This window comes from Sprattus sprattus (assembly GCF_963457725.1).
Source record: "Sprattus sprattus genome assembly, chromosome: 8".
Lineage (NCBI taxonomy): Eukaryota > Metazoa > Chordata > Actinopteri > Clupeiformes > Clupeidae > Sprattus > Sprattus sprattus.
The window spans coordinates 3912998-3936035 of record NC_137927.1 but is presented as its reverse complement, the minus strand read 5'-3'; the positions used below and the strand labels follow the sequence as shown (position 1 = coordinate 3936035).

The 23038-nt window shown below is 43.7% G+C and overlaps 2 protein-coding genes across 2 annotated transcripts in view; both read right to left on the bottom strand.

Moving 5' to 3' along the window:
* Positions 1-3939, bottom strand: part of atg2a (autophagy related 2A) — a 33025-nt gene extending 29086 nt beyond the window's left edge. The window contains exons 1-6 of the mRNA XM_080843733.1: positions 3441-3939; positions 2755-2917; positions 2416-2565; positions 1410-1512; positions 638-776; positions 76-273 (exon numbers count right to left, since the gene is read on the bottom strand). Coding sequence (XP_080699859.1) covers positions 76-273; positions 638-776; positions 1410-1512; positions 2416-2565; positions 2755-2917; positions 3441-3611 — 924 coding nt within the window. The 5' untranslated portion in view covers positions 3612-3939. The remainder of the gene's footprint in view (positions 1-75; positions 274-637; positions 777-1409; positions 1513-2415; positions 2566-2754; positions 2918-3440) is intronic.
* Positions 3940-4198: 259 nt separating this feature from the next.
* On the bottom strand, positions 4199-21940 carry LOC308368807 (nuclear RNA export factor 1-like). The gene is made up of 21 exons (XM_080843070.1): positions 21729-21940; positions 20136-20349; positions 18411-18549; positions 17994-18077; positions 17749-17853; positions 17521-17592; positions 17125-17194; positions 16712-16800; positions 13402-13509; positions 13065-13174; positions 9800-9836; positions 8966-9034; positions 8755-8810; positions 6954-7061; positions 6660-6718; positions 6310-6425; positions 6163-6205; positions 5982-6054; positions 5217-5399; positions 4775-4835; positions 4199-4459 (listed from the first exon to the last, which is right to left on the bottom strand). The coding sequence occupies exons 1-21, from the start codon at positions 21760-21762 to the stop codon at positions 4421-4423; spliced, it is 1869 nt and encodes a 622-aa protein (XP_080699196.1). The 5' UTR covers positions 21763-21940; the 3' UTR covers positions 4199-4420.
* Positions 21941-23038: the final 1098 nt, after the last annotated feature.

Genomic DNA, 23038 nt, shown 5'->3' with positions numbered 1-23038 from the left:
TACACGCACAATATCATAAGCACACATGTACCTGTACCTGCACACACACACACACACACACACACACACACACACCTTGGGTCCAGGCAGCATGTCGTTCTGTTTGATCTTAACTGTGGTCTCCATGAAGCCAGAGCAGCTGCCAATCAGCAGAGGCTGGCTGGGGTGAGGGGGGGCTCTGGGGCCTTCATCACCCTCACCATTATCCTCATCCTCAACTTCGTCTTCCTCCTCTTCCTCGTCACCCTCCAAGTGTTCATCAGCAATCAGATCCTGAGAGTCACACACACACTCTGAAGAAACTGTTGATTGGCTTAACTTAATGTGTCCATGTTGAGTATGGGAGTCGACAGGAAGTTTGTAGTTTTTAGTGTTTAAACACTTCCTGGCTCCAAAGAAAAGGTTTTCCAAAATCGCCTTGCAGTATGTTATCTTTCCCTTGTAGCACAGGGATATCAACAGACATGTTTTTTGAAACCGGAATGTGCAAAAAGGCTAATCAAAATGCTGCATACAAAATGTTTGTGTTTGTTTGTTTGTGTGCGTGTGTGTGTGTGTGTGTGTGTGTGTGCACAAGGATATCCGTGTGTGTGTGTGTGTGTGTGTGTGTGTGTGTGTGTGTGTGTGTGTGTGTTACCCGAGGTCCTCCCATCTTCTCATAGTAGAGCTGAACTGCGCTGAGTTGGAGAATCTTGTGTAAGAAGGCAGGCGGCTGGTGGATGTCTACAGGCACCGTTTGACTGGAGTCCTTCACCGCCTCATCACAGTAGTCCAGCCTGCAGTACCAAACAGCACCACATGAGGGCAGCCACAAAACATACACAAGTCAGACACAGGCTTCACAAAGGCACAGTGTTCAAACTGAGCTCCACTTAACACTTATAGATTTCTGTATAAGGGATCGTTCGAAAGATCAAGGCAAGGCTGTGGATAAACAACCACATGCGCAATCATTATTACTCACACATATTTATTACACATTATCAATCTTATCCAGCAGCTAAATTTCATTGACAAGAGCTTATAGCACTGGAGACAGAATATAACTGGAACATGAATGGAATTCTACAATCGGCCTATTTCCCCGAGACAACATACGAAACCTGCACATTTCATTCTGCAGAGAATATGCTCTGTCTAGTGACACAGACATTATCTTTCAGCTGAAGTCACTGTAGTATGCATGACATTGTCTAATCAACAATTAGCCTTCTAGGACAAGTCTGGCTTGGTTAACATACTTATAGCCCATAGAATGATGTCAAGACAGGAAATAAGCACCCTTTTTCCATAAATTCAGCATAACACGCTGCAGGTACGATGACACTGCTGAGGTGGATCCTGACACATAGAGTGTGTGTGTGTGTGTGTGTGTGTGTGTGTGCAAAACACAGTACAGGTTCTCTTACCGTTTAATGTGCATCTCTAAGGCAACCCCAGACTCTGAGTCCAGGGGATGGTGCTCTATCCGGACGATGGTGTCCAGGAAGGTAACTTTTATCCGCCGCATCACTGAATGAAACACACAGAAAATGTGTGAGTGGACACACAAAACGTGTGTGTGTGTGTGTGTGTGTGACACAGAGAATACGTGGAAAACGTGTGTGTGTGACACAGAAAGCGAGGGGAAAGTGTGTTTGTGACACAGAGAGTGTGAGAGGGGACAGCGTGTGTGTGTCTGACACAAATGTGTGTGAGGAGACGTGTGTTTGTGACACAGAGTGTGTGTGAGGGGACAATGTGCGTGTGTGTGTGTGTTTGTGTGTGTGACACAAGCGTGTGTGTGAGTGGACAATGTGTGTGTGCGATACAGAGAGTGTGTGTCAAAAGAAGCAAGAGTGAGAGTGTGCAAGGAAATCATGTGGGCATGTGCACAAGCATTTTGAGAGCAAGTGTGTGTAACGCTGATGTGTGTGCATGTGTGAGGTAAAAAGTGTGTGTGTTAAAGGTGCGTCCAGAGGTAGACAGGAACACCTCATAAATGCTTGGGTGAAAGAGTTATGGCGAACATCAGTGCCAGCATGTCAGAGGATGGATATTAATAACAAAAGGGATTAAGAAAAGTCTGCCACAGACATACAGCAGTTGTGCTATTACACTCACTCACACACACACACACACCTTAACAGAAAGCCACAACTTTCTTTGATCACGCACACAGATAAATGTCTTGACGGTATACATGCACTTGTGTGTGTGTGCGTATACACACACACACACACACACACACACAATGTGTAAACACACAATAGAAAACACATCGCATGACACAAAAACACACAAGTGCTTTGACAGCACACAATCCCAAACACACAGACATCTGTCCCCGTGGCACACCCAGCACAGTCCTCTACTCATGGCGGTCTTATCAGCTTACATATCTACACACACACACACACCCCCACACACACACACCTGTCTCGATGGTTTGTGCAAACATCTCCAGGCCTTCCAAAGGTGCAGGCGGCTCTTCGGACGCCTCTGGCGGGTCTTTCAGGCACTCCTGGGCCAGCTGCATGCTGGATGTCATAGAGGTGGACCAGCCCTGAGAGTCCCATCCTCCTCCTGTGTTCACATATACACCATTTACATAAGCTCAGCCCACCACAGAAGCACTTCCTAACATATCAGATTATGGGAGTGACAGACAGGGACTAAGAATTACGATCCTTCACTTAGGGACATACTCACACAAAACACACCGTAGATTCAACCACACTACTGATCCACAGACGTCTGTACACAGGTACTCACCTGTTCTGTATTTTGGGCGACATGTGATTTGTAAACCGGTGATTTCTAGGGTGCAGTGGTCTGTGACCAACGCGGCCCACGGGATGGTCACGGCGATGCTGCTTACGAAACCTTCCAAAATCTCCAACGGAGCCCCGAGGGACTCCAGCAACTCGTTCACCGCCTGTAGGGCGTTCACAACATGAGCACAAGTTTACAACGGTAAACAAAAGGACGGGACGAGGCCGAGAGCAAGGGTGACAAGAGAACTGAACGCGGGAGCTAGGAGGAACCTTACGAAAATATAGACCGAGGAACAGACACGTTATCAAACGACACCACATCCATAGCGCTAGGGGGCAAGTAAGGCAGGGCTCGGGTCTGTTAACGTTGACGTTATCTGGAGAGCAAAACAATCCACCAGCTGGCTAACGTTAGTAAGCCTGCTGTAAGAATCATTACATTCTTAACACAGAACATGCCCAGATAATTATACCGTGAACACATATCGCTGTTATGAAATACCATGTCTCAACCGTTACCCTTAAGACTTTGTTTTCTCGGAGTCCGGGGTTGCGAAATCTTCGTGGAAAACAGCTGCCTAGCACACAGCTAAGTTTACGTTCCTCAGATAGCTAGGATACCTTGCTTAGTTGCGAGTTAACGGCTATCAGTCATCCTGCCAGGACCAGATACTGGAAACTTACCCAAACATCGAGGTTGATTTCTTTGATGACCCCGCTGCCATTGTACAGGTCTAGAGTAAGCTGGTCCAAACTCAGTCGCTCCTGTAAGTAATGGCCAAGGTAATGTTGTAGAAGGTATCGACAGGCCCGTTTCTTTATTGAGCCTGACCAGGGGAAGAGCCAACGAGACATAAGGACAGAGAAGTGGGGGTGAGGGAGCTAAAAGGTGGTGGAGAACGTATACGCCAAGAGCCCTCCGGTAACTGCATAACAAACAAAACAAAGTGGACTGATAACGACGAGCAAATGGTCGGGTGGCTAGCTGGTTGGAGCTAAGGAAGGGGGTAACGTTAAACCGTAACTTCCTCTCTTGACACTAAATTTTCATAAATTACTCTTGTCAGGAGCAAAACGAGCCTGGCGCTTCCTCGCGGGACTTTGTCTGTGGTAGTCTCCGTGTGTCCCGTAAATAATATCAGGTCGAAAACGGAGCGACAGGTCCTTTAGCGTTTTTCCTGTGGCCGACGTTGATTATTGTTTTCATACACTAGCCAAGTGATGGAACTAGTGGAGCTGCGTCGCGTCGTCACAACCGACGTACGTACAGGAAGAGAGCGCTGCGCTGACTCCATTTTGGGAAGGTCAAATTACTGTGCAACTGTACTGTGTCAAGCAAATGTTGTAGTGGTTGAAAAGGATACTGTATTTCCAACGGCTTAATTTCAAGCACAATATTTCTCATAACACATCATGAAAAAAACACCAAGACATAGCAGATGGACAGCAACATGGTCTTTAATTCTGTCAAAGCCATTGTACAAAATAATTTAAAACAGAAACACAACGATAGTTTTGGCCATGACATTCTTTAGTGTTTCCCTGTGTTGTTCATAAAAACAAACTAAAAAAAAACAAACTAAATTCCATATAAAACAGGTTCTTGGGAGAAACATTTTCAGCTGATGCTCTCTAAATAACAAACAAATTGATTGGGTTCCTCATCACTTTATAAAAGCGACATCTGGGATCTTTCCTTGAGCCTGCAAGACAAAGAGGGACAAGGAGAAACAGTCAGTCCAGTAAATAACACTACAACACACACACACACAGGAACACAGCGAAGATAGAAAAGAAGATGAGTAAGATAACTGTGATAGTGCTGCATGTGTGATTGCATGCGTGCGTGACTGCCTTCATTTATGTGGAGGAAAAGGGGAGTATGGGCCTGCCTAAGGATTCACATGAATGAGTTATTGGAGTATGGTTGTATGTGTGCTCTACTTTAACACACCTTTCATGTGTGTGTATGTGTATGTGTGTATGTGTGTGTGTGTGTGTGTGCGCGCGCTGTGTACCTTCATCTGTGTAAAAACATTTGCAGCTTTGTCAAAGTCCCATTCCATATCCAGTAGACATCTAAGAAAGAAAGAGGCACACCGAAAGAAGCTCAGAACACAATGGATGCTTACTTTAGTACACACTAAAGAATCTAAGAGAAAAGGCTTGTGTGTAATGTGTATACTGTGTGTGTGTGTGTGTGTGTGTGTGTGTGTGTTATTTCTGCAACCATTCAAGATTCATGCCAGGTTCATGAAAGACAAGCCTCTCAGTGTGTGTATGATGCTTGTGTATGTTACTCACTTCTGTGACCATGTGAGATCCATGCAGGACTTGAAGGTGGTATTGAACATGTGTATGGCGTGTGTGTGTGTGTGTGTGTGTTACTTCTGTGACCATTCGAGATTCATGCCAGAGTTGAGGTAGATGGTGTATGTTGTGATTGTGTGCGGTACTCACTTCTGCGACCATTCAAGATTCATGCCGGACTTGAGGGAGAAGGTGTTGAGCATTTCCTGCTGGGGGGCAGTGAGGGTGGGCACAGGACTGCTGGAGGGGGTGGGGGCCGGGGCAGCAAAGGCCCGCCGAATCTCCTCCGTGGTGGCGTTGCGCACAAACACCTCATCATTCACTATACACAACCTGAGACAGAGAGAGAAAGACAGAAAGAAAGAAAGAGAGAGAGAGAATGAGAGAGCAAAAAAGAGGGGTGGCATGAGATTGGTTTTGTGACTGAGCCTTAAGCAAACACTAGAGTATAATCTCTCCCTAATGGATCTCTCCTGTACATGTGCATGATTTCCAGCAGATCACTGACTGTGGCTGAGTATTATGGTCTGTGATGCTACAATTCTTGCATCATTGCTGCTTTGTTATCTCTTGGATTTGCAGTTCAGGAACGGAGGCCAGAGTCACATACTTTTATCTTAACATACTGTTATTAAGGGAAATAAGGTGTCAAGCCGATGTAAATGCTTCTCAATCCCCTGGTCTCAATAAATGAGATCGAAGACAGAAAGTGGAGCTTGTATGTTGACAACAGCACAGTTAAAATGCCAGTCAATCTGCATGAGCAATGACTCAATCACATAAACATGTTAAGTCATTAACTTGTCTATTTGTCATGAGCAGAGACCCACAAGACTGTTTAGAGACGGCAACATCTGACCAAGCAGCTACCCTGGAATGATAAAGTCTCTATGGCAACGGAGTAAAAGGGATTACCCAGTATTCCCTGCAGGAACAGCGATGAAGACTCTAGAGAACGCCCGCACTGAATCTCTGGATTTACCATCCACTGGAGAGAAGAAACATGGAAAAAAAAAACAATAGAAGTCATTTTATTTGTGAAAGTTATAGCCAACTCTGCATTTAAAAACTTGAAGTGGGCTAAAGACAGACATACCTTCTTTGAAGACTCCAGTTACAGTGAAGGATAATAGTGTGTTCTGAAACACAAACGCACACACAGAGTTAGAATGACAGGGTGTTGATTGCAGGCATATGATTATTAAGTTGTGCAGACAGGGAGTCGAGGGTATCAGGCCCTTACTGTGTATGTATTGACGTCCACGTTGAAGCATGCCGTGTCATGCTGAGTTTTGGGCAGCTCGTTCAGAAATGCCACCACATTCAGACGAGTGTGCTTGAGAAGGCGAAAACGGGTAGCTGGAGAGAGAGAGAGCGAGAGAGAGAGAGAGAGACACACACAGAGACAAAGACAGAGAGAGATTAGATGTGGTTGCCTACTAAATTATGTCAAGGTGAGAGGCTGCAGTCTCACCATAAGCCTCTGAGTGGATCAATAAGTGTCAACTAGATGGTCTGGATAGACGCACGCACACACGCACACACGCACACACGTGTGTGTGTGTGTGTGTGTGTTCTGTGGGCAAAACTCACTGGGATCTTTGAGCCTTTTGAGGTTCCTGCTGTCTTTGTGGTACTCCCCCAAACTACACCTGAGAATATAGGAAATGAAGATCAAGACAGACATATAAGATTGTAAGAGTATAAAATGTTTCATCTCACAAATAGAGGAAAATACAAGTAGTGTGAGAATGTGTGATTGTATGTGTGTGTGTGTGTGTGTGTGTATATAAGCATGTGGGTATGCAACTGGCACGGTTGGGGTGTGTGTGCGCGTGCATGTGTACCTGGCACGGTAGGGGTGTGTGTGCATGTGCGTGTGTGTACCTGGCAGGGTTCTGTGCACTGAATGGCATGCTGAGGGAGAAGGAGGCGCCATCATGGTAAGCATCCAGCAGAGGCTGCCTGTCTCCTGAGTCATACACACTGAAGTACCTGAAAATACACACACACACACACACACACACACACACACACACAGATCAATACACTTATTTCTACACACACGCTCAAAACCCTGTCCAAAGGCTTTAGGCTTAGACCATAGGACTTTTGCATTTCCCCTTGCATTCAGGATGGATAAAGAGCTCCTACTTATCGCAAGTGTACTACATACTGTGAACACAAACACTAGGCCCAGCCACACAGGTGGTGCCAATGCATTTCTACACCGGCCCCCTATGAGCCTCACGTTAACTTGGTCTGCTCTGGAATGTTCTAGAACTCCTTCAAGGCTCAACAAGAGTCTTAGATGTAACCATCCCCAACTGCCACCTGTGCCCGCAATCTCTGCACTCCAAAGTAGATTCAGAAGTCTTGCCATGTCTGATTCTGGTTATGGTGCATGAGAAAATATCTATGAGTTTTTGAGACAACATGTGAGGGACACTTCTGAATGAAGCTACTAGACACCTTTCCTCTACTTGACGTTTTCATGAAAGCTGTGGTTTGGGTGATGTATTTTTATGCCAGCTATAAAGAAAAAAAAAAAAAAAAAAACATCTAAGAAAACTGTGCTACACAGTAGGGACGGGAATCGGCAGGGACATTTGATATGTATCGCGATTCAGTGGGTATTGCGATTTTGCAAGTGATTCGATATTACGATTTCTTGCAATTTCTTTTGGTTATTTTGTTTTTTTAACTGGACCATGGAAAACAGTTGAATCATACATTAAATTACAACACAGTCAAATTCACTTAGAGCTTTCCAAGTTTAATTTCAAGTTTGAATTCCTAAATCTTAACATTAACTTAATGGCTGCAGGGCAGCCAATAGAGAAAATAAATACAAATGTGCCCTTTTATTGAAAAGCCCCTGTAAACTGGACACAAACTGACAGATTAAGAAATGAATGCCACTTAGGCTACATTTTAAACAATAAATAAAAGGTAAATTAAATAGAATTAGTAAAAGTTTTCTGAAAATAAGAACTGTCAATAGATTTTACAACATTTTGAAATTCATGATTCTAAATTTATCGCGATTTAAAGTTTGCTTTTCTTCTCAAGACTACATCTTATAAATTAACGAGTATTCAGTAATCACTTCAGACAGCGTGTATTTTAGACACTGTTTAATTGTATTTTTTTCATGCTCTGTCGCCGTCATACAAGGAATGTATGCAAGACACATTGGTGCCCCTCTAGGGGTAAGCAATTCGAATCACCTCAGTCAGCCCACCGTCTTCAACTACCGGGAAAAAAAACCCAAACCGCTACAGAGTTGGCCAACGTTCTTCCAGACGTGCGATTTAAACTGTTGAGGTGCAGCATACATTTCGGAACTAACGTCTGACATGTTTGCTGTCCAACATGTTAGCCTTTGTATTCCTACCTAGCTACCATGTGTGAAGCTGAGCTTTTAGCTGTAAGGAACTCACGAATAGAATGCATTGCGCAATCTGTAGGATTATAAGCGGCAACGTTTTTCCCGCCTTGAATACAATAATTAAAAGTAGGCTAGACAAAAAAAATCAAAAATAAAATAAAAATCAATTTTTGAGGCAGCATGGCGATTTAAAAATCGTCACACACAAGAATCGCGATTTGTAACTGAATCGATTCCCCCCCCCCATCCCTACTACATAGTAACACTAACAAAAAACACACACACACACACACTTACTGTTGTAGAAACCGCAGGATGAGAATCTTGATGTCATCTGAACCAAAATAACTACCCTGAGGTTGAAGAGAGAGGGAAAAACAACAACACACTGGTAAATAAGCCCCCACCCAGCTACGGCACCAGTGTATTAAAACAATGACTGGAGGAAGAATAGTAAGGGAGTGCGAGAGAGACGCGAGAAGAAAAGCTCAGGGAGATCTTCAGGTACCTTGCAGGGGGGGATGGTGGTAGGGGCCTCAACATCAAAAACAATAGGAGGAGGAAGATCATGACCATCCTAAAGGAGAGAGAGAGAGAGAGAGAGAGACTTAACTTTGAAATTACTTGGCTGAACATCAGTACATATTCAATGTTCTGGATTTTTCCACCATATCTCGGTCAGTATCCAACAGTAGCCCACCATTGATTAAAACCTACAGAGTAAGAAAAAACCCGGTGACTCTAAACAGAGGTACCCACTTGCTGATAAGGTGTCAGCAGATAACAGTTAGACCAGGGAAAAAAAAACATTCCTTTTGGGGGAAAAACAAAGTGGAAAAAAACTGCTGTGGTTCCAAATCTACCTTTCTGAACTACCGTTCCTGAACGCACATTCACCTCTCCCAACTGTGTGTGTGCCGTGTGTGTGTGTACGTACGAAGTGAGGAGCTAGCCGTCCTTGAGCATGTAATTACTGACCAGTTTATGACTTCAGAATAAACAAAACAAAAGCAGAACGCAGCAAAACACCAGAAAACTATCGCTACAGGAAGAGGAACAGAATGAGTAAAGAGGAGGGAGGAAGAGAAACAGAATGAGAAATGAGGAGGAAGGGAGGGAGGGAGAGGAACATAATGAGTAAGGAGGAGGGAGAGGATCAGACTGAGGCAAAGGGAGAGGGAGGAAGATAATAAGAAAAGAGACAAAACAACAGAGATTGAGAGACAGAACGAGTAAGAAACAGAGCAGGGAAAGAAAAGAAACAGAGCAAGAGTGTAAAAGCAAGTGAGAGAGAGAGAGAGAGAGAGAGAGAACTGTGGAGTGACAGACTGAGGAATCTCACCAGCTTCAGCAATCGAGGAAAGCGCTCCCTGATGGCACTGTTGTTTCCATGGTACCCAGGAGAGAGAGAGCAGAAGAAACATTATCTCTAACTACTCTCCAAGTCACACACTCACACATTTTTCCCAGTCTTATGAACACACCATACACACTCACACGTAAACACCACTTACACATACACACACCCTTCAATATGAAATCATATGGCTTTCAGTAAAAATGAAATTCCTTACAGAATATAGAGCCCTGCATATTGCACTGCTGTACAAAGTTCATCCCCCCCCCCCCCCCCCCCCCCCCCGCCAATGGACCCTCTCTCCCCATCCATCTCAAACATGTAACGCTCTCTCACACAGGATTTCAAACTTGCCACAGTAGTCATGCCTCTACCCCATTCCAGACGTCTCAGACCCCAGGTAAACTTACCTGCTGCCAGGGACTCACCTGTGTCGTCACAAACGCAGGAAAACACACACCATTTTACACCGCCAACAGTGCAGTGTGTCGTCAATACCATACATACACGCATACGCACTCTGGATAGTGTGTGTGCATGCACGCACACAGATACACACAGTTGTGACCAATTGCAAAAAAAATGAAACGAAACTTTGTAAGATCCTCAGGTTTGTGTGTTTCCAAAGGTCCAGGAACCTAAACTCAGCTGAAGGTGTGTATCAGTCATAGAGTCCACATCAAATGCAACAAACACACACACACACACACACACACACACACAACACAGGGAAGGAAGAGTAAAGATGGCTGACACAGGCACGCACCCACACACAAAAACAGGTTCTCCTGAGACAGCGAAGAGGTTCTTTCAATCGATCAATGCCCACTTCCTGATACACACAAAGGCACAGAGACAGATCATTGGGGGGCCCTACAGCTTCAGCTGCATGTCCTAATGAGGAGAAAAAAATGAAAATCACACACACACACACACACACACACACAAACGCGCACACCCTCTGACCTCTGGGGCCCTGTGGAGAAACACCCTTAACTTGCCGCAGAGGCAGTGCTGTGGAAAGCCAAAACAGGAAGCGTGCGTTACCATGGTGAAGTTGACCCCTGCTGCCCCAAGCAACCACCCTTCTATTGACCGTCTCAGTCCGTGTGCACACTCAATAACACACACATTTACACTCGCCCATAGTCCCTTATAATCTCATAATCAGATGAGTGTGTGGGTGTGTGTGTGTGTGGTAAGTTGTTTGTAAGAGGCTTTTGATTGTGTTTAGGCCTGAGTCTGCCTTGCAGACGGAGGCGCTCTACGCTCAGAAGCGAGTCCTTTCCATTTTCACACCCCATGGTCCTTCTCACTCAGGTAGACCCGCCGTTTGCGCTCCCTCTCCTGACAAAGGCTCTGTCTGGCTGTAATCTGAAAGAGGAGGGTTGCTATGGGAGACGCAAAGGCAGTTTCATTGAGAGCCATTCCGAAGGGCAGTGCGGCTCTGCAACTGCAGGCCCACTGGAGCTCATACCGCAACACCACACCACTTCCTCTCTCACTGCGTTTGGGAGGGGTGGGAGCTTTTCTCCCTGGCCCCTGCTCATTGGAGGACAGGTGAACTGTCAGGAACCAATCAGCTGCTTAGAAAGAGATTTAGACAATGGCTTTCCCTCATCTTCCCAATGCAGGGGCCCCTCTGACTGGTCTGATGTCTATGGTTTCTCTTCAGTGCTTTCATCACCAACTCCCATGATCTTCCTGTGCAGATCTCCTTTGGGCCAGATCTAATGACTGTGCCTGCCTTAGGTCGCCCCAGGAGATGGAAAGTGGGATCTTACCCGTCATTGGCTACCAGCCTATCTCACTGGCCCGCTGCAGAGTCGTGACTGGTTGGTGGAGTGGTAGGGGAGTTGGTGGGAGGGAAAAAGAGCCATTTGTAGAGCGTGATTGAGCGTCTAGAATGTGGTAAGTGCAAACAAGTTTTGTACACATCTGCTGCTGAAATAAAGGGCTTTTTTTTGCATGAAGGGGGATTTCAGACATCACAGGTCCTAGCTTAAAGTTGTTTTCTTTTCACTTTCTGTTTTAATATGGCTAATATTCTCTTTAAAGAAACAAGATATTCTGGGAGGACGCTAATTGGGTTTCTGGATTATTTCCCCCCAATGAATACATTGTTAAATTTTCAAATACCTCATAATGACGTAAACTATACTTCTATCTCAGACTGCCAATCAGGGTGAGTGACAGGTGGATGAGGGGTCAACTTCCCCCAGAGAAGAGGAAAACAACCAGTGGATCCAGCGGAACCAAAAGAACCATAGCAACATGCCGCATAGAAACACATGAGGTTGCAGAACACAGCTGGAGGTCTCCTGTAAACATCCTAGAACCACAAGGAGATGAAACCAGCCAGACAGACAGACACACACACATACACACACACACACACACAGCACCAACAGAGCACCAGTCCTAGGTGATGAGTGCATTTATCCTAAACAGATATTCCACAAGGGACAAAGAGGGAAATTATTCACTTACACACATACACACACATGCGAACAAACACAGTTTCTGTTGTTCTGAGAAAGGAAAAGACTGGTCAGTTCTTCAGTCCAAAACTAGTACATAAATAAGCCTACACACATACACACACAACCATTCTGAATTGCTCATTCCATTTAAAGATCAGCACAGTTGTCTTCAGTTGTTTAAGTTCATCTCAAAAACATTGACAATCCCCATAATGACAAACCCCATCAGGCTTATAATGTCAAAGCTATATACCAGCACAACACATTCTCTCCCCCTCCAACACATTCTTCAGACTCCTGAACAGTGACACACACACAGAGGACAAATGGCCACATACTGCTCCTGTGTGTGTGTGTGTGTGTGTGTGTGTGTGGTTGTGTGTGTGTGTGTAACCGCATGCACATCAGTTCCAGAGAGCAGTTAGCTCATGAATCTGTACCTGCAGGTGCTTGCATTTAGAAGAGTGTGTGTGAGTGAATTTAGAGACAGGAGTGCAGATGGCTATATATCTTTCTGTCTGTCCTTATTTAGTATGTGTCCTTCACCAGATCTGTTCATTAGCAACAGCTGGAGCCTTGGTATGTCACTTGCCTCAGGTCACACCAAATGATCAGACACACACACTGAAATCCACAACTCTCTCTCTCAGAGTCTCATTTCAAACACCTTAAATGTAATTTTCTTCACTTCACCCCCCACCACCGCTAACACCCCCCCTCACACAGCCACCCATGACCTCTGGATGACCCCTGGGGGAGTAGCTGACCTGATGTAGTTGGGCTGGTCCTTGAAGTAGTCACACAGGGGGTTGTGGTCCAGCCACAGCTCCACTAGCTTCAGGCCCTTCACCTTATCCAGCTCCCGCTCCGACCGCAGCTAAGAGATAGATAGATAGATAGATAGATAGATAGAGAGAGAGTGGGTGGGGGAGAGGAAGAAGAGGGAAAGAGAGAGAGAGAGAGAGAGAGAGCGACAGAAAGACAGGCCTGCTATTAATGTGTGTATTGTATGCCATGGGCATGCTGTATGCCAGGTGTTTGCATCCGACGTGTGATGTTGATGTAATGTGTGTGTGTGTGTGTGCGCGCGCATGCAAGACTCACCTCGTTGTGTGACAGGTTGAGGATCTTCAGGTTGGGGGCTTTGCTGGCAAGTTCCGCCATATCATCCAACTTATAGAGCTTGTTACTGCCAAGATTCAGACTCACCAACTACACATACAAACACACAAAGAAAGAAAGAACAAAAGAACAAGGGAAAAAAGAAAGATCAAATGTCAAAAGGCTGAGTTTGACAAAAAATGTGTCACCTTCTATTATGTTTTGCTTCTTGGGCTTAAGCTGATATATTGCTTTTGTGTGTGTGTGTGTGTGTGTGTCTCTGGGCCTCATTTATAAAACGTTGCGTAGAAACCATCCGACATTTTGTCTAAGACATTTCCTGAAAAGAGCGTAAGTGAGATCCACAGAAAACAGACGTAAACACAAAAAAACATATGTACGCCAATCCTTCGGTTATAAATCACAAATGGTCGTGAAATTGTGCGCAACTGAATCTCCGCCCTCAAAACGCCCCTATTTAATCTAATCAGCATATTATCAATGCACAAACAGAGCGCATCCTCAATGCAAAAACTCTCTGTGACAGTGGCAAGCAAGAAAGAAACATGTAAACAGAAGAAAGTGAGGCTGACATCGACATTCTGCTGATGTTACAGCAGATGCGGGCCAAAACATTGTTAGAAAGCCTGTCTGGTGACTTAATGGCAAAAGAAAAGTATTTGAAGTAGTAGACACGTCTCCGAAGCACCAGCACCTGCGGCAGCAGCACCAAGGCTTTGGTGCGCTCCACTACCGACCTGTGCTGTATTGAAGTGGGCTTCCTAGGCTTTCTGAGTGTGCGAAATCTGGATGAGAATACATTGGGAACCCTGTTTTACGCAGGAAATCCTCTTTCACATTTTGCTGGGCACTGTATGGAAATCTAATAAATAGCGGGCATATGGGATAGTAACCTATACTGCGAAGAACATCGGGCAAAATTCTGCTTAATTATGACGGGGATTACTCGACTGGTCTCCAATTTCTCATCGACACGTTCCTGTAGCCAGGAATCCAAGAACGGACAATACCTGAACGTGTATGGCCTGGTTCACTCTGGTGCGCCTCTCTAGACGAGAGGCCATTTGGGCACAACGCTCTCGGCAAGCGGTACCTGCTTATCAGACATACATCATCCTGTGTCAAAAAGTCTGCGCGTTCACAAAAAAAACCCTCTCTCTCCTTATTGCGCAGTTGGCAATATCCTAACAAAGCCAATGCAGCCATATCTCCTACTGAAAACTAAGCCACTATTAGTCTTTTTATAGGCTATAAATTTGAGCGAAATGTTTTACACTTGTGAAATTAAAACGGAATACCTAGCCTATAAGATGTGAATCTCATTCATGCGTAAATTATTCTAAAAGTTTATTTGATTTTATTGAGCGAAACATTAATTTGGCCTTTCACCATTAGCCCAAATGGTGACGGTGGTGCTGACGATGAGGATGATGAAACTGCGTGTCGGCTGTCGGCGCTCGGAGAGTCCTGAATTCCTGCAGTACTCCAGTATTGCCGCAAGGAAATGTACTTACACAAACTGAAACCAGACATAGAGATACTTCCTTTTCGACGTCTAAGACGGTTTTTATAAATCTGTACTTAGACGTGGATTTGATCGCACGCACAGTCTAAGATCAGTTCTGTGCGTAAGTCCGTTTTATAAATGAGGCCCTCTGTCACATAGTGTGCCTTGAGGCAAGCATATGTGCTTGCTCAAATAACCACAGCTCAGACGTTAAGACACATTCCTCTTTGTGTGTGTGTGTGTGTGTGTACCTGCACACTTGTGTGTAAAACGACATTCACATGACATACAAGACAAGAGACCTTGGCACAGATCCAAACCTACTAGATGTAAACATGTTCCCTGCGTATGTGTGTGAGCTACAACTACAGCAAGTAGGGGGGTGAGTGTGCTTCTGCACCATATCTGGAATATGCTTCTTGGTGACAACAACATGCATGTCGTGTGTGCGTGTGTGTGCGTGTTACTTTTAAACCTTGACAGTTCATCTTGACATTGAGGACTGCCTACATATAGAGTGGATGACTGCCTACATATAGAGTGGATGTGTGTGTGTGTGTGTGTGTGTGTGTGTGTGTGTGTGTGTGTTTGAATGTGAAAACATGCTAATGTGTGACCATGTTCTCTCATAACTGCTGATTTTTTCTAAGCAACCTGGAACATGAAGTGTGTGTGTGTGTGATTTATTTGGCCAAGGCCTATGCTAACTACACAGAAACTTTAGCCTGGAACATGAGGTGTGTGTGTGTGTGTGTGTGTGTGTGTGTGTGTGTGTGTGTGTGTGTGTGTGTGTGTGTGTGTGTGTGTGTGTGTGTGTGTGTGTGTGTGTGTGTGTGTGTGTGTGTGTGCGCGCGCGCGCGCGTTTTAGAGTGTGATTTCTTTGGCCAAGGCCTCTGCTAACAACACAGAAACTTAACCAAGAGCGTGTAACCAGGGCAGTAACGGGTGAAAGCCCTTCCCGTCTAGTTTAGAGCAACATTTAAGAAGTTGAATGAACTATAATGAACTGTACGCCATAGATATTAGGGGTGGGCGTGTTTAAACTGTTAATGATTTAAAATGTTAATGAATCCCTAACCATTTAATACAAATTGAAAAAGTTAACCAATTCACCAAAGTTAATAACCAATACAACTGATCTGTAATCTGACAAGAAAAATTGTATGCCTACCGGCTAAAATAGGGCTCACTTACAGGAGACCCAAAGTCGTCCAATGCTTTAAATCAACCCGGCTACAACTCGAACTGCCAATATTGATGAACTTACGTATTAGCCGTCAGGTTAAAGTTAGCTACGTGTCCTTTTGCATCTCGACCAATCAGAGTAAGGTTCCGGCCGCTGACTGTCAATTTGAAGAGCATTTCTATATTTTTGTTTAACTCGTAACCATGGATTACCCGCTAATGTCAGCTCAGCCCAGGCATCATTTTCTAATAATGTGACATCATGCACGGTTAACCACATTTAACCTCCAGGATTTCAAGTGTTAACGTTTACCAAAATCTGCCAAAAGGTCCAACCCTAATAGCAATGTGCCACCATCTCCTACTACAATTACTCATGCGAGTCTTCCCTGAAACCGAATCCCCAGGGGAAAAATGCTAGTCACTCTGTCATTCCAACGCTGGGTACTGTGTTATTACTGACATGCAGGGTAATCTCTTGACTGATGCTGATACATCTGACTTGAAGTAATGACGTAACAAAATGGTCATTACACTAATCCTACTTGAAAAGTGCCAATTAAATGATTTAGGGTGTGTGTGTGTGTGTGTGTGTGGCACCTCCGGAATATTCTCTTCTATGATCTTCAGCACAGCGTGCATGCAGTGCTTTCTGTTCAGAATTATGTCTGTGCTCTGGGATACCAAATCTGCAGGAGAAAACAGCATAGCGGTCAATATACAAATGCGCACACACACACACACACAAAAAAAGCAGCAATACTGGGTTAGTATGCACACACACTTCTCTCTGTAAATACACTACAACCATGGCAACACATAACACTGTTTTTTCTGCATAAATTGTGGGGTGAAAGAACAGAAATGGAACGGTCATATAATCAACTACACAAAAGGGAAGTGTTGTATCAATTCTGGGGTGTGTGTTAATTTGTGTGTGATGTATGTTCTACCAGGATGTCTCTGTATTTGCTGGATCTTGGTGTGTGTGTGTGTGTGTGGGGGGGGGTTACCTGGGTCTGTGCGTATGCTATTGAGATCCAGAGCCTGCTGGGAACCATCAAAGCGCTTGGACATACATTGCTGAAAGAAGAGGGAGAATTAAATTAGTTACACACAAAGTTTTTTTATTCAAAGCAACATAAAGATGCCCTACTTAGATCCTTCCATCAATAACCCTACCTAGATCCTTCCATCAATAACCCTACCTAGATCCTTCCATTAATAACCCTACCTAGATCCTTCCATTAATTACCCTACCTAGATCCTTCCATCAATAACCCTACCTAGATCCTTCCATTAATAACCCTACCTAGATCCTTCCATCAATAACCCTACCTAGATCCTTCCATTAATAACCCTACCTAGATCCTTCCATCAATAACCCTACCTAGATCCTTCCATCTTACCTTTAGGCTCTCCATCTCCTCTGGTTTCAGATCAGTGAGTGGAGGAGCACATGGATTTGAGATCACAATGACCTGCAGAAAATATATACATAAAGAAAGTTTGAACACTCACTCACGCACACACACACACAAGTTGAAGAAGAAATCCCCCCCATGAGGGGCCTCATTGCGGATGTGTGAGCATATGTATGTACGCATGTAAACGAGTGGATGTGCTTTGAGATGTACCTTGTATCCCTCATTGTCTGTGATCTTGCGGGAGATTTTCTGCAGGGCGTTGGCAGTGGTTGAATCCTCAATGTAGAACTGGGCTCTGTGACCTTCTGTGCTGAACTGAAGAGAAACAATACATTAACAAACACACACACACACACACACACACACTCTTTCCTCTGCGATAACTGCCCTTCTGTCTATTTTACTCTTCTCTCCCTGAGTGAGATTTGTGTGTGCATGTTTGTATGTTAACTTACTTTGACTGGGGTGAAGGGGACAGGACAGAGATTTTGGAGTGCGCTCAGCAGCCATTTCTTATCATACTTCTTCCCATAGGGGATCTGTAGGTAAGACAAAACAACTTAAGGTTTACTTTATAAACACACATATAATAACCACAAAGCTATAACATGTCAGGCATCAACAACGTGTCTGTGCACCTGTGTGTGTGTATGTACGTATTACGGTGTACGCATGTGCTGTCCTCCAAAAGTTTGTGAACTTGATTAAAAGATAATACTTATTATGCCAAAATGCAAGTTTTTTTTTTTAGTTCTTTAATTAGTCTACCCAAGCTAAAACTAATTTGATGAGCCAAATTGAGGTGATACCCTTGCTAATAGACAGCCCTACATAACCAACCGACAGTGTTTGTGTGTGTGTGTCTCACTCACTATGATCTTGAACCAGCCCTTCCTCCCTCCAGCAGCTGCTCCTCCTCCTCCTCCTCCTCCCCCTCTGTGGCCAGGTCCTCCTCTGCGATCGCGGTCGAAACGTCCGTCTCCACGGCGACCAGGCCGGCCGTAGGGGTTACTGTGGAACAGAGGCACTTACGGTAAAGTAAAATGGAGAACGTAAAGCAGGCTTTTAGCCAGGCATGCGTCCATGCGTCTTTTGGACGCACTGTTCTAAAATAATAAGAAATTGGACGCACTACTTTTAGGCAGACACCTTACAGACGGCCTAAGTTTTCCAATCCCTGTTTTCAGTCAGTCAGTCAAACTTTATTAAACGTGTTCACAATAACTCTCAACATTGTTCAAACGTAAATGAGCGTATTCACAATAACTCCCAACCTTGTTCAGTTGTAACACGTAAAAAAACAGTCTAAATCAAACGTTAGCGTATTCACAATAACTCTCAAAATGTTGCAGTTTGCTACTAACGCTTAGACCAAAAATCCATTGAAACACATAGTACCTAGCTTGCCTCGCTTCTAATAAGTATAACGTTAGCATGCTGATATGCTCTCACCCGCCTCCCTAATTGAGGCAGAATAACTGTTTGCCTCCCGTCTCTCACTGCCGTTTTATGTAAGGTCAGCCATTCTAAATAGGTTCTACACATAGGTGAAATACATTCCCTATTTAATGGATAGTAAGCAACGCTCCCAGCATTACTCCATAGTAAATTACTTTAGATGTAATTTCAAGCTTGCTGGAGAAGGCACTTCCAACACAGAGCCACCAGCAAACGGAGCAACAGTGGTCGGAAGCAATGTACTGTTCGAGGGTTTATATAAAATACGGTAGCCGTAATGCTGCAAGCGGTGCAGCTTAGTAGTTTACCAAAGTCGTACTAAAACATTTTGACAGAGCGCTGTGTACCACACAAAAATTGCTTCGAGGTCAGTAAGACAACCAGAATTAATCCATATACAAGGCGCTCCGGATTATAGTCGTTTTTTTGGAGAAAATGAAAGGCTTTGAGTCCGGAAAATCTGTATATTAAGTACAACTTTCATGTCCGGTTCAGTAGATACATGAAAATGCAAGATTGTATTTATTTTATTTAGGATGTGACAATCAAGTTGTTCTTTAAGTATTATGTTATTGTAAAAAAAATCATATTGTTGTTAAACAGAAATATATACAGCCGCGGAAAAAATTAAGAGACCACTTCAAAATTATCAGGTTCTCTGATTTTACTACATATTGGTATGAGTTTAAGTAAAATGAGCATTTAAGTTTTATTCTATTAACTACTGACAAGATTTCTACCAAATTTAAAATAAAAATATTGTCATTTAGAGCATTTATTTGCAGAAAAATTACAATTGGTCAAAATAGCTAAAAAGAAAACAAGTTCATATTCCTTTTTAAACAAAACAATATTAATGCTTTAACTTAGGAGGAGTTTAAGAAATCAATATTTGGTGGAATAACCTTGATTTTCAATCACAGCTTTCATGTGTCTTGGCATGCTTCGCCACGTTAGGTTCAATGACAAAATGGACCCCCCCTAAAAATATCCTAGCTAAAAGCCTGACGTAAAGTAATGGGTAAGGATGAGCGAGTGAGAATAGGGCATTGGGCTAAATAAGTAATTCATAATAATAATGAATAGCCAAACTGGCATTCAGAGACAATGGGGGGGGGGGGGGGGGGGGGGATACTCACTATCTGCGCAGGGACGAACCGTCCTGCACCCCATCTCCCATGGCGACGTCACTATCATCATCCTCGAACCGGGTGCGGGGGTTGGGTCCGAATCCCCCTGGCCCACCTCGGTGCCGTTGCCTCGGACCCTGATATTCGCTCTGCATGCGAGCACGAAACTGCCCCCGGCCTTTACGGTTACGGAACTGAGGGCCCCCGACACGGTCATCATGCTCTGAGAAAGATCGAGAGAAAGAGTGAGATTGGAGAAAGACAAAGGGGGAGGAGAGAGAACAGAATTAAATACATAGAGGGGGTACATGAAGGAAAACAGAAAGAGGGATCAGAGAGAGAATGAGGAATATATATGAGAGAGAAAGAAGAAGAGTGAAACTGTCTTTATTCTTCTTCTTCTTGTTTTTGGCGGTTACAACGATATTTGCGTATACCACCACCTACTATACAGGAGTGTGTAAAGGGACTCAGGTAAGGCTAGACTATTGTTCATAAATCATAAAATAAAAATAAGAATAAAAATAAAAGTATAAAATAAAAAGAAAATTTGTAAATAAATAATTAAATTAGATTCTTTTCATTAGGCCTGAATCTTTCAGAAACAAAATAAGAGCTTTGATTCTGTCTGGTTGCATCCCTTGTTCCTCTAGAATATCATTTATACTCCTATCATTTTCAGCTTCAACCTCTTGCCATTTTCCTCTGAGCTCATTATTTTTCTTACATTTAAAAAGTACATCTGTCTTTATTCTGTTGAGGAATACATGGCAACTGATCACTATGGTTGTGCACTGATCAAACTGTTTTTGGGTTCATATGGCTAGGACTATGGCAACCATCCTCACCTATTAATAAATACCATCAGATCTAACTTAAAAACTTTTCTCAAGCAAATGTATACACTTCAATCTATACAGAGTATCCATATAGTCAGAAACCACAGCGAAAGATAATGAGAGTGTAGGCATTGTGTCTTGGAATAGGCGGTCAGCCCAAATTCAACATTGCAGGCCTACAAGCAACCACAACGCTAACTTTAGGTGTCAAACAAGTCAAACCAGGTAATTACAAGGCCACCAGGATGCTCACAGACATAAAACAAGGCTAAAAGCGCTCATGTTTCAGAGATTAAACAACTACAAATTGTCTAAAACAATCTCTACTAAGCTTATGAGCACTTATAAAACACAACCAAACTCACTGAAAAATAAGCCAATGCCTAGTCCATCACCAAGGCCTATTTACGTAATGAACCCTGAGATCACGTGTACAGTATGCCAACAAACAATTCCCTGCCCACACAGGTCAAAATAGTAACTAGACAAATATGTTATTGTTGTGTAGACAGTGTCAAAAAGTCTCCTTCGATGACGGACGGTATACAACACAACGGGACAGTAAATGAGGAGCGCGCTAGTCCTGTCTTTTCGTGTCCGCGGCTGACTTCTCTGGTTGCGTTAACGGCCCGGAGTGTACCTCTGACGATCCTGCCACAGTTGAAGACCTCTCTTTCGGATGATAATCCATCTACAGAAGAAATGAGGAAGAAAGCGGTCTCAATGTAACCTTTTGGAGTCAAGGGACTGTGAAAAGACCTACCGTTGTAGTAGCGGGAGTCGTCGGCCGCCGCCATGTTCTGAAAGAGGGCTGTAAACAATCCTGTCACAATGGTTGTACAAGCTGAGACGGCGAATTTGTACCAGGTCTCGCCCGGGAGTATAAATATATTCGAGTTGCTGGAATGCAAAGACCTTTAGGTCAATTGGGGTTACTTTACTGCATGTAAAACTATCACGTCTCACGATCACCAACAATTCTCTACTGCGCATGAGTGATAATGACAAAAAGTTTAAGCCTAAAACTACAACTCTTCCTCTTTGGAATTTCCGGCGTTGACTGTAGTACACTCCCATAGCGCCCCGTTCGGGACAGGAGGAAATGCGCCTCAACGCTTGTAATTCGGGGGCGATCCCAAAATGTTTTGCCTGAAGGTCCTGGTATCTTTCTCAACATTATGATTATCGTTCACCATAACGAACAACATGTAATGAATATGTAAACTCAACGATGCTTTCTTTATCGTTAAAGAACATTCATCATATTCAAATGATGCACATACAACTCAATGTAACTCATAAACTCACTTGCAAATGCAGACAAGTTCAGGTCCATGCTAGTCACCAATGTATGGATTGCACGTAATCATAACGTCAAACGGTTATGCAGTGCGTGCTTGACACATTATCTTGTAATCAATTTAAACTGAATTATATTGTATGTAATGTTACGGGTCACTGCTTAAAAAATAAAATAATTAACAAGAGCAACCTTCCAGGACTGTTGCCACGTTTGAAATACAACAAACTGAATTATATTTGGATTTGGTGCACGATATGGCTATCAGAAAGGATATCACCTAATTGTTAATTAATTGTTATCCATTTTAATTCACCTGGTGCAGTTGGTTTGTTACACATGTTTACTTATCCCCTGGCCCACCAGATTAGCCAGCAATTTTAAAAGATATTGCCTAGCATTCGGAAATCAATCATTTGTTCTGAAAAGAAAAAAAATAGGTCGGTTTGGATAAACCTACTAATCATTTATGTTGGAAAGTCATGCAATTCAATTCATACATGTTTGCAAGATGAGTGTCAGCGCTACATGCAAGTTAGTATTAGCTAATGAGCTAACTGACCATGTGCACGCTTCTGAAGACTTGAGCGCCGCACACACACCAGCTGACAGAAACTTTCCCAGCTCTTTCCCGAACCCTGCTCTGGTGCAATGGTCTGAATTACCTGGTGAAGGTCGAACACGTGTAGTCACTGCAAGAGTTCGGTGAAATCTGAAAGCCATTCTCCAAGCTTGCTCCATATGTTGCCATCTAACCTAGTCGGTTTCTCTAT

Coding starts and splice junctions, on each gene's coding strand:
- LOC308368807 (XM_080843070.1), bottom strand. CDS start 21,762: ATGGCGGCGGCCGACGACTCCCGCTACTACAACG. Junction 16,801..17,124: donor TAGCATACGCACAGACCCAG/GTAACCCCCCCC, acceptor TTTCTCCTGCAG/ATTTGGTATCCCAGAGCACA. Junction 9,837..13,064: donor GACCAGCCCAACTACATCAG/GTCAGCTACTCC, acceptor TGGAAACAACAG/TGCCATCAGGGAGCGCTTTC.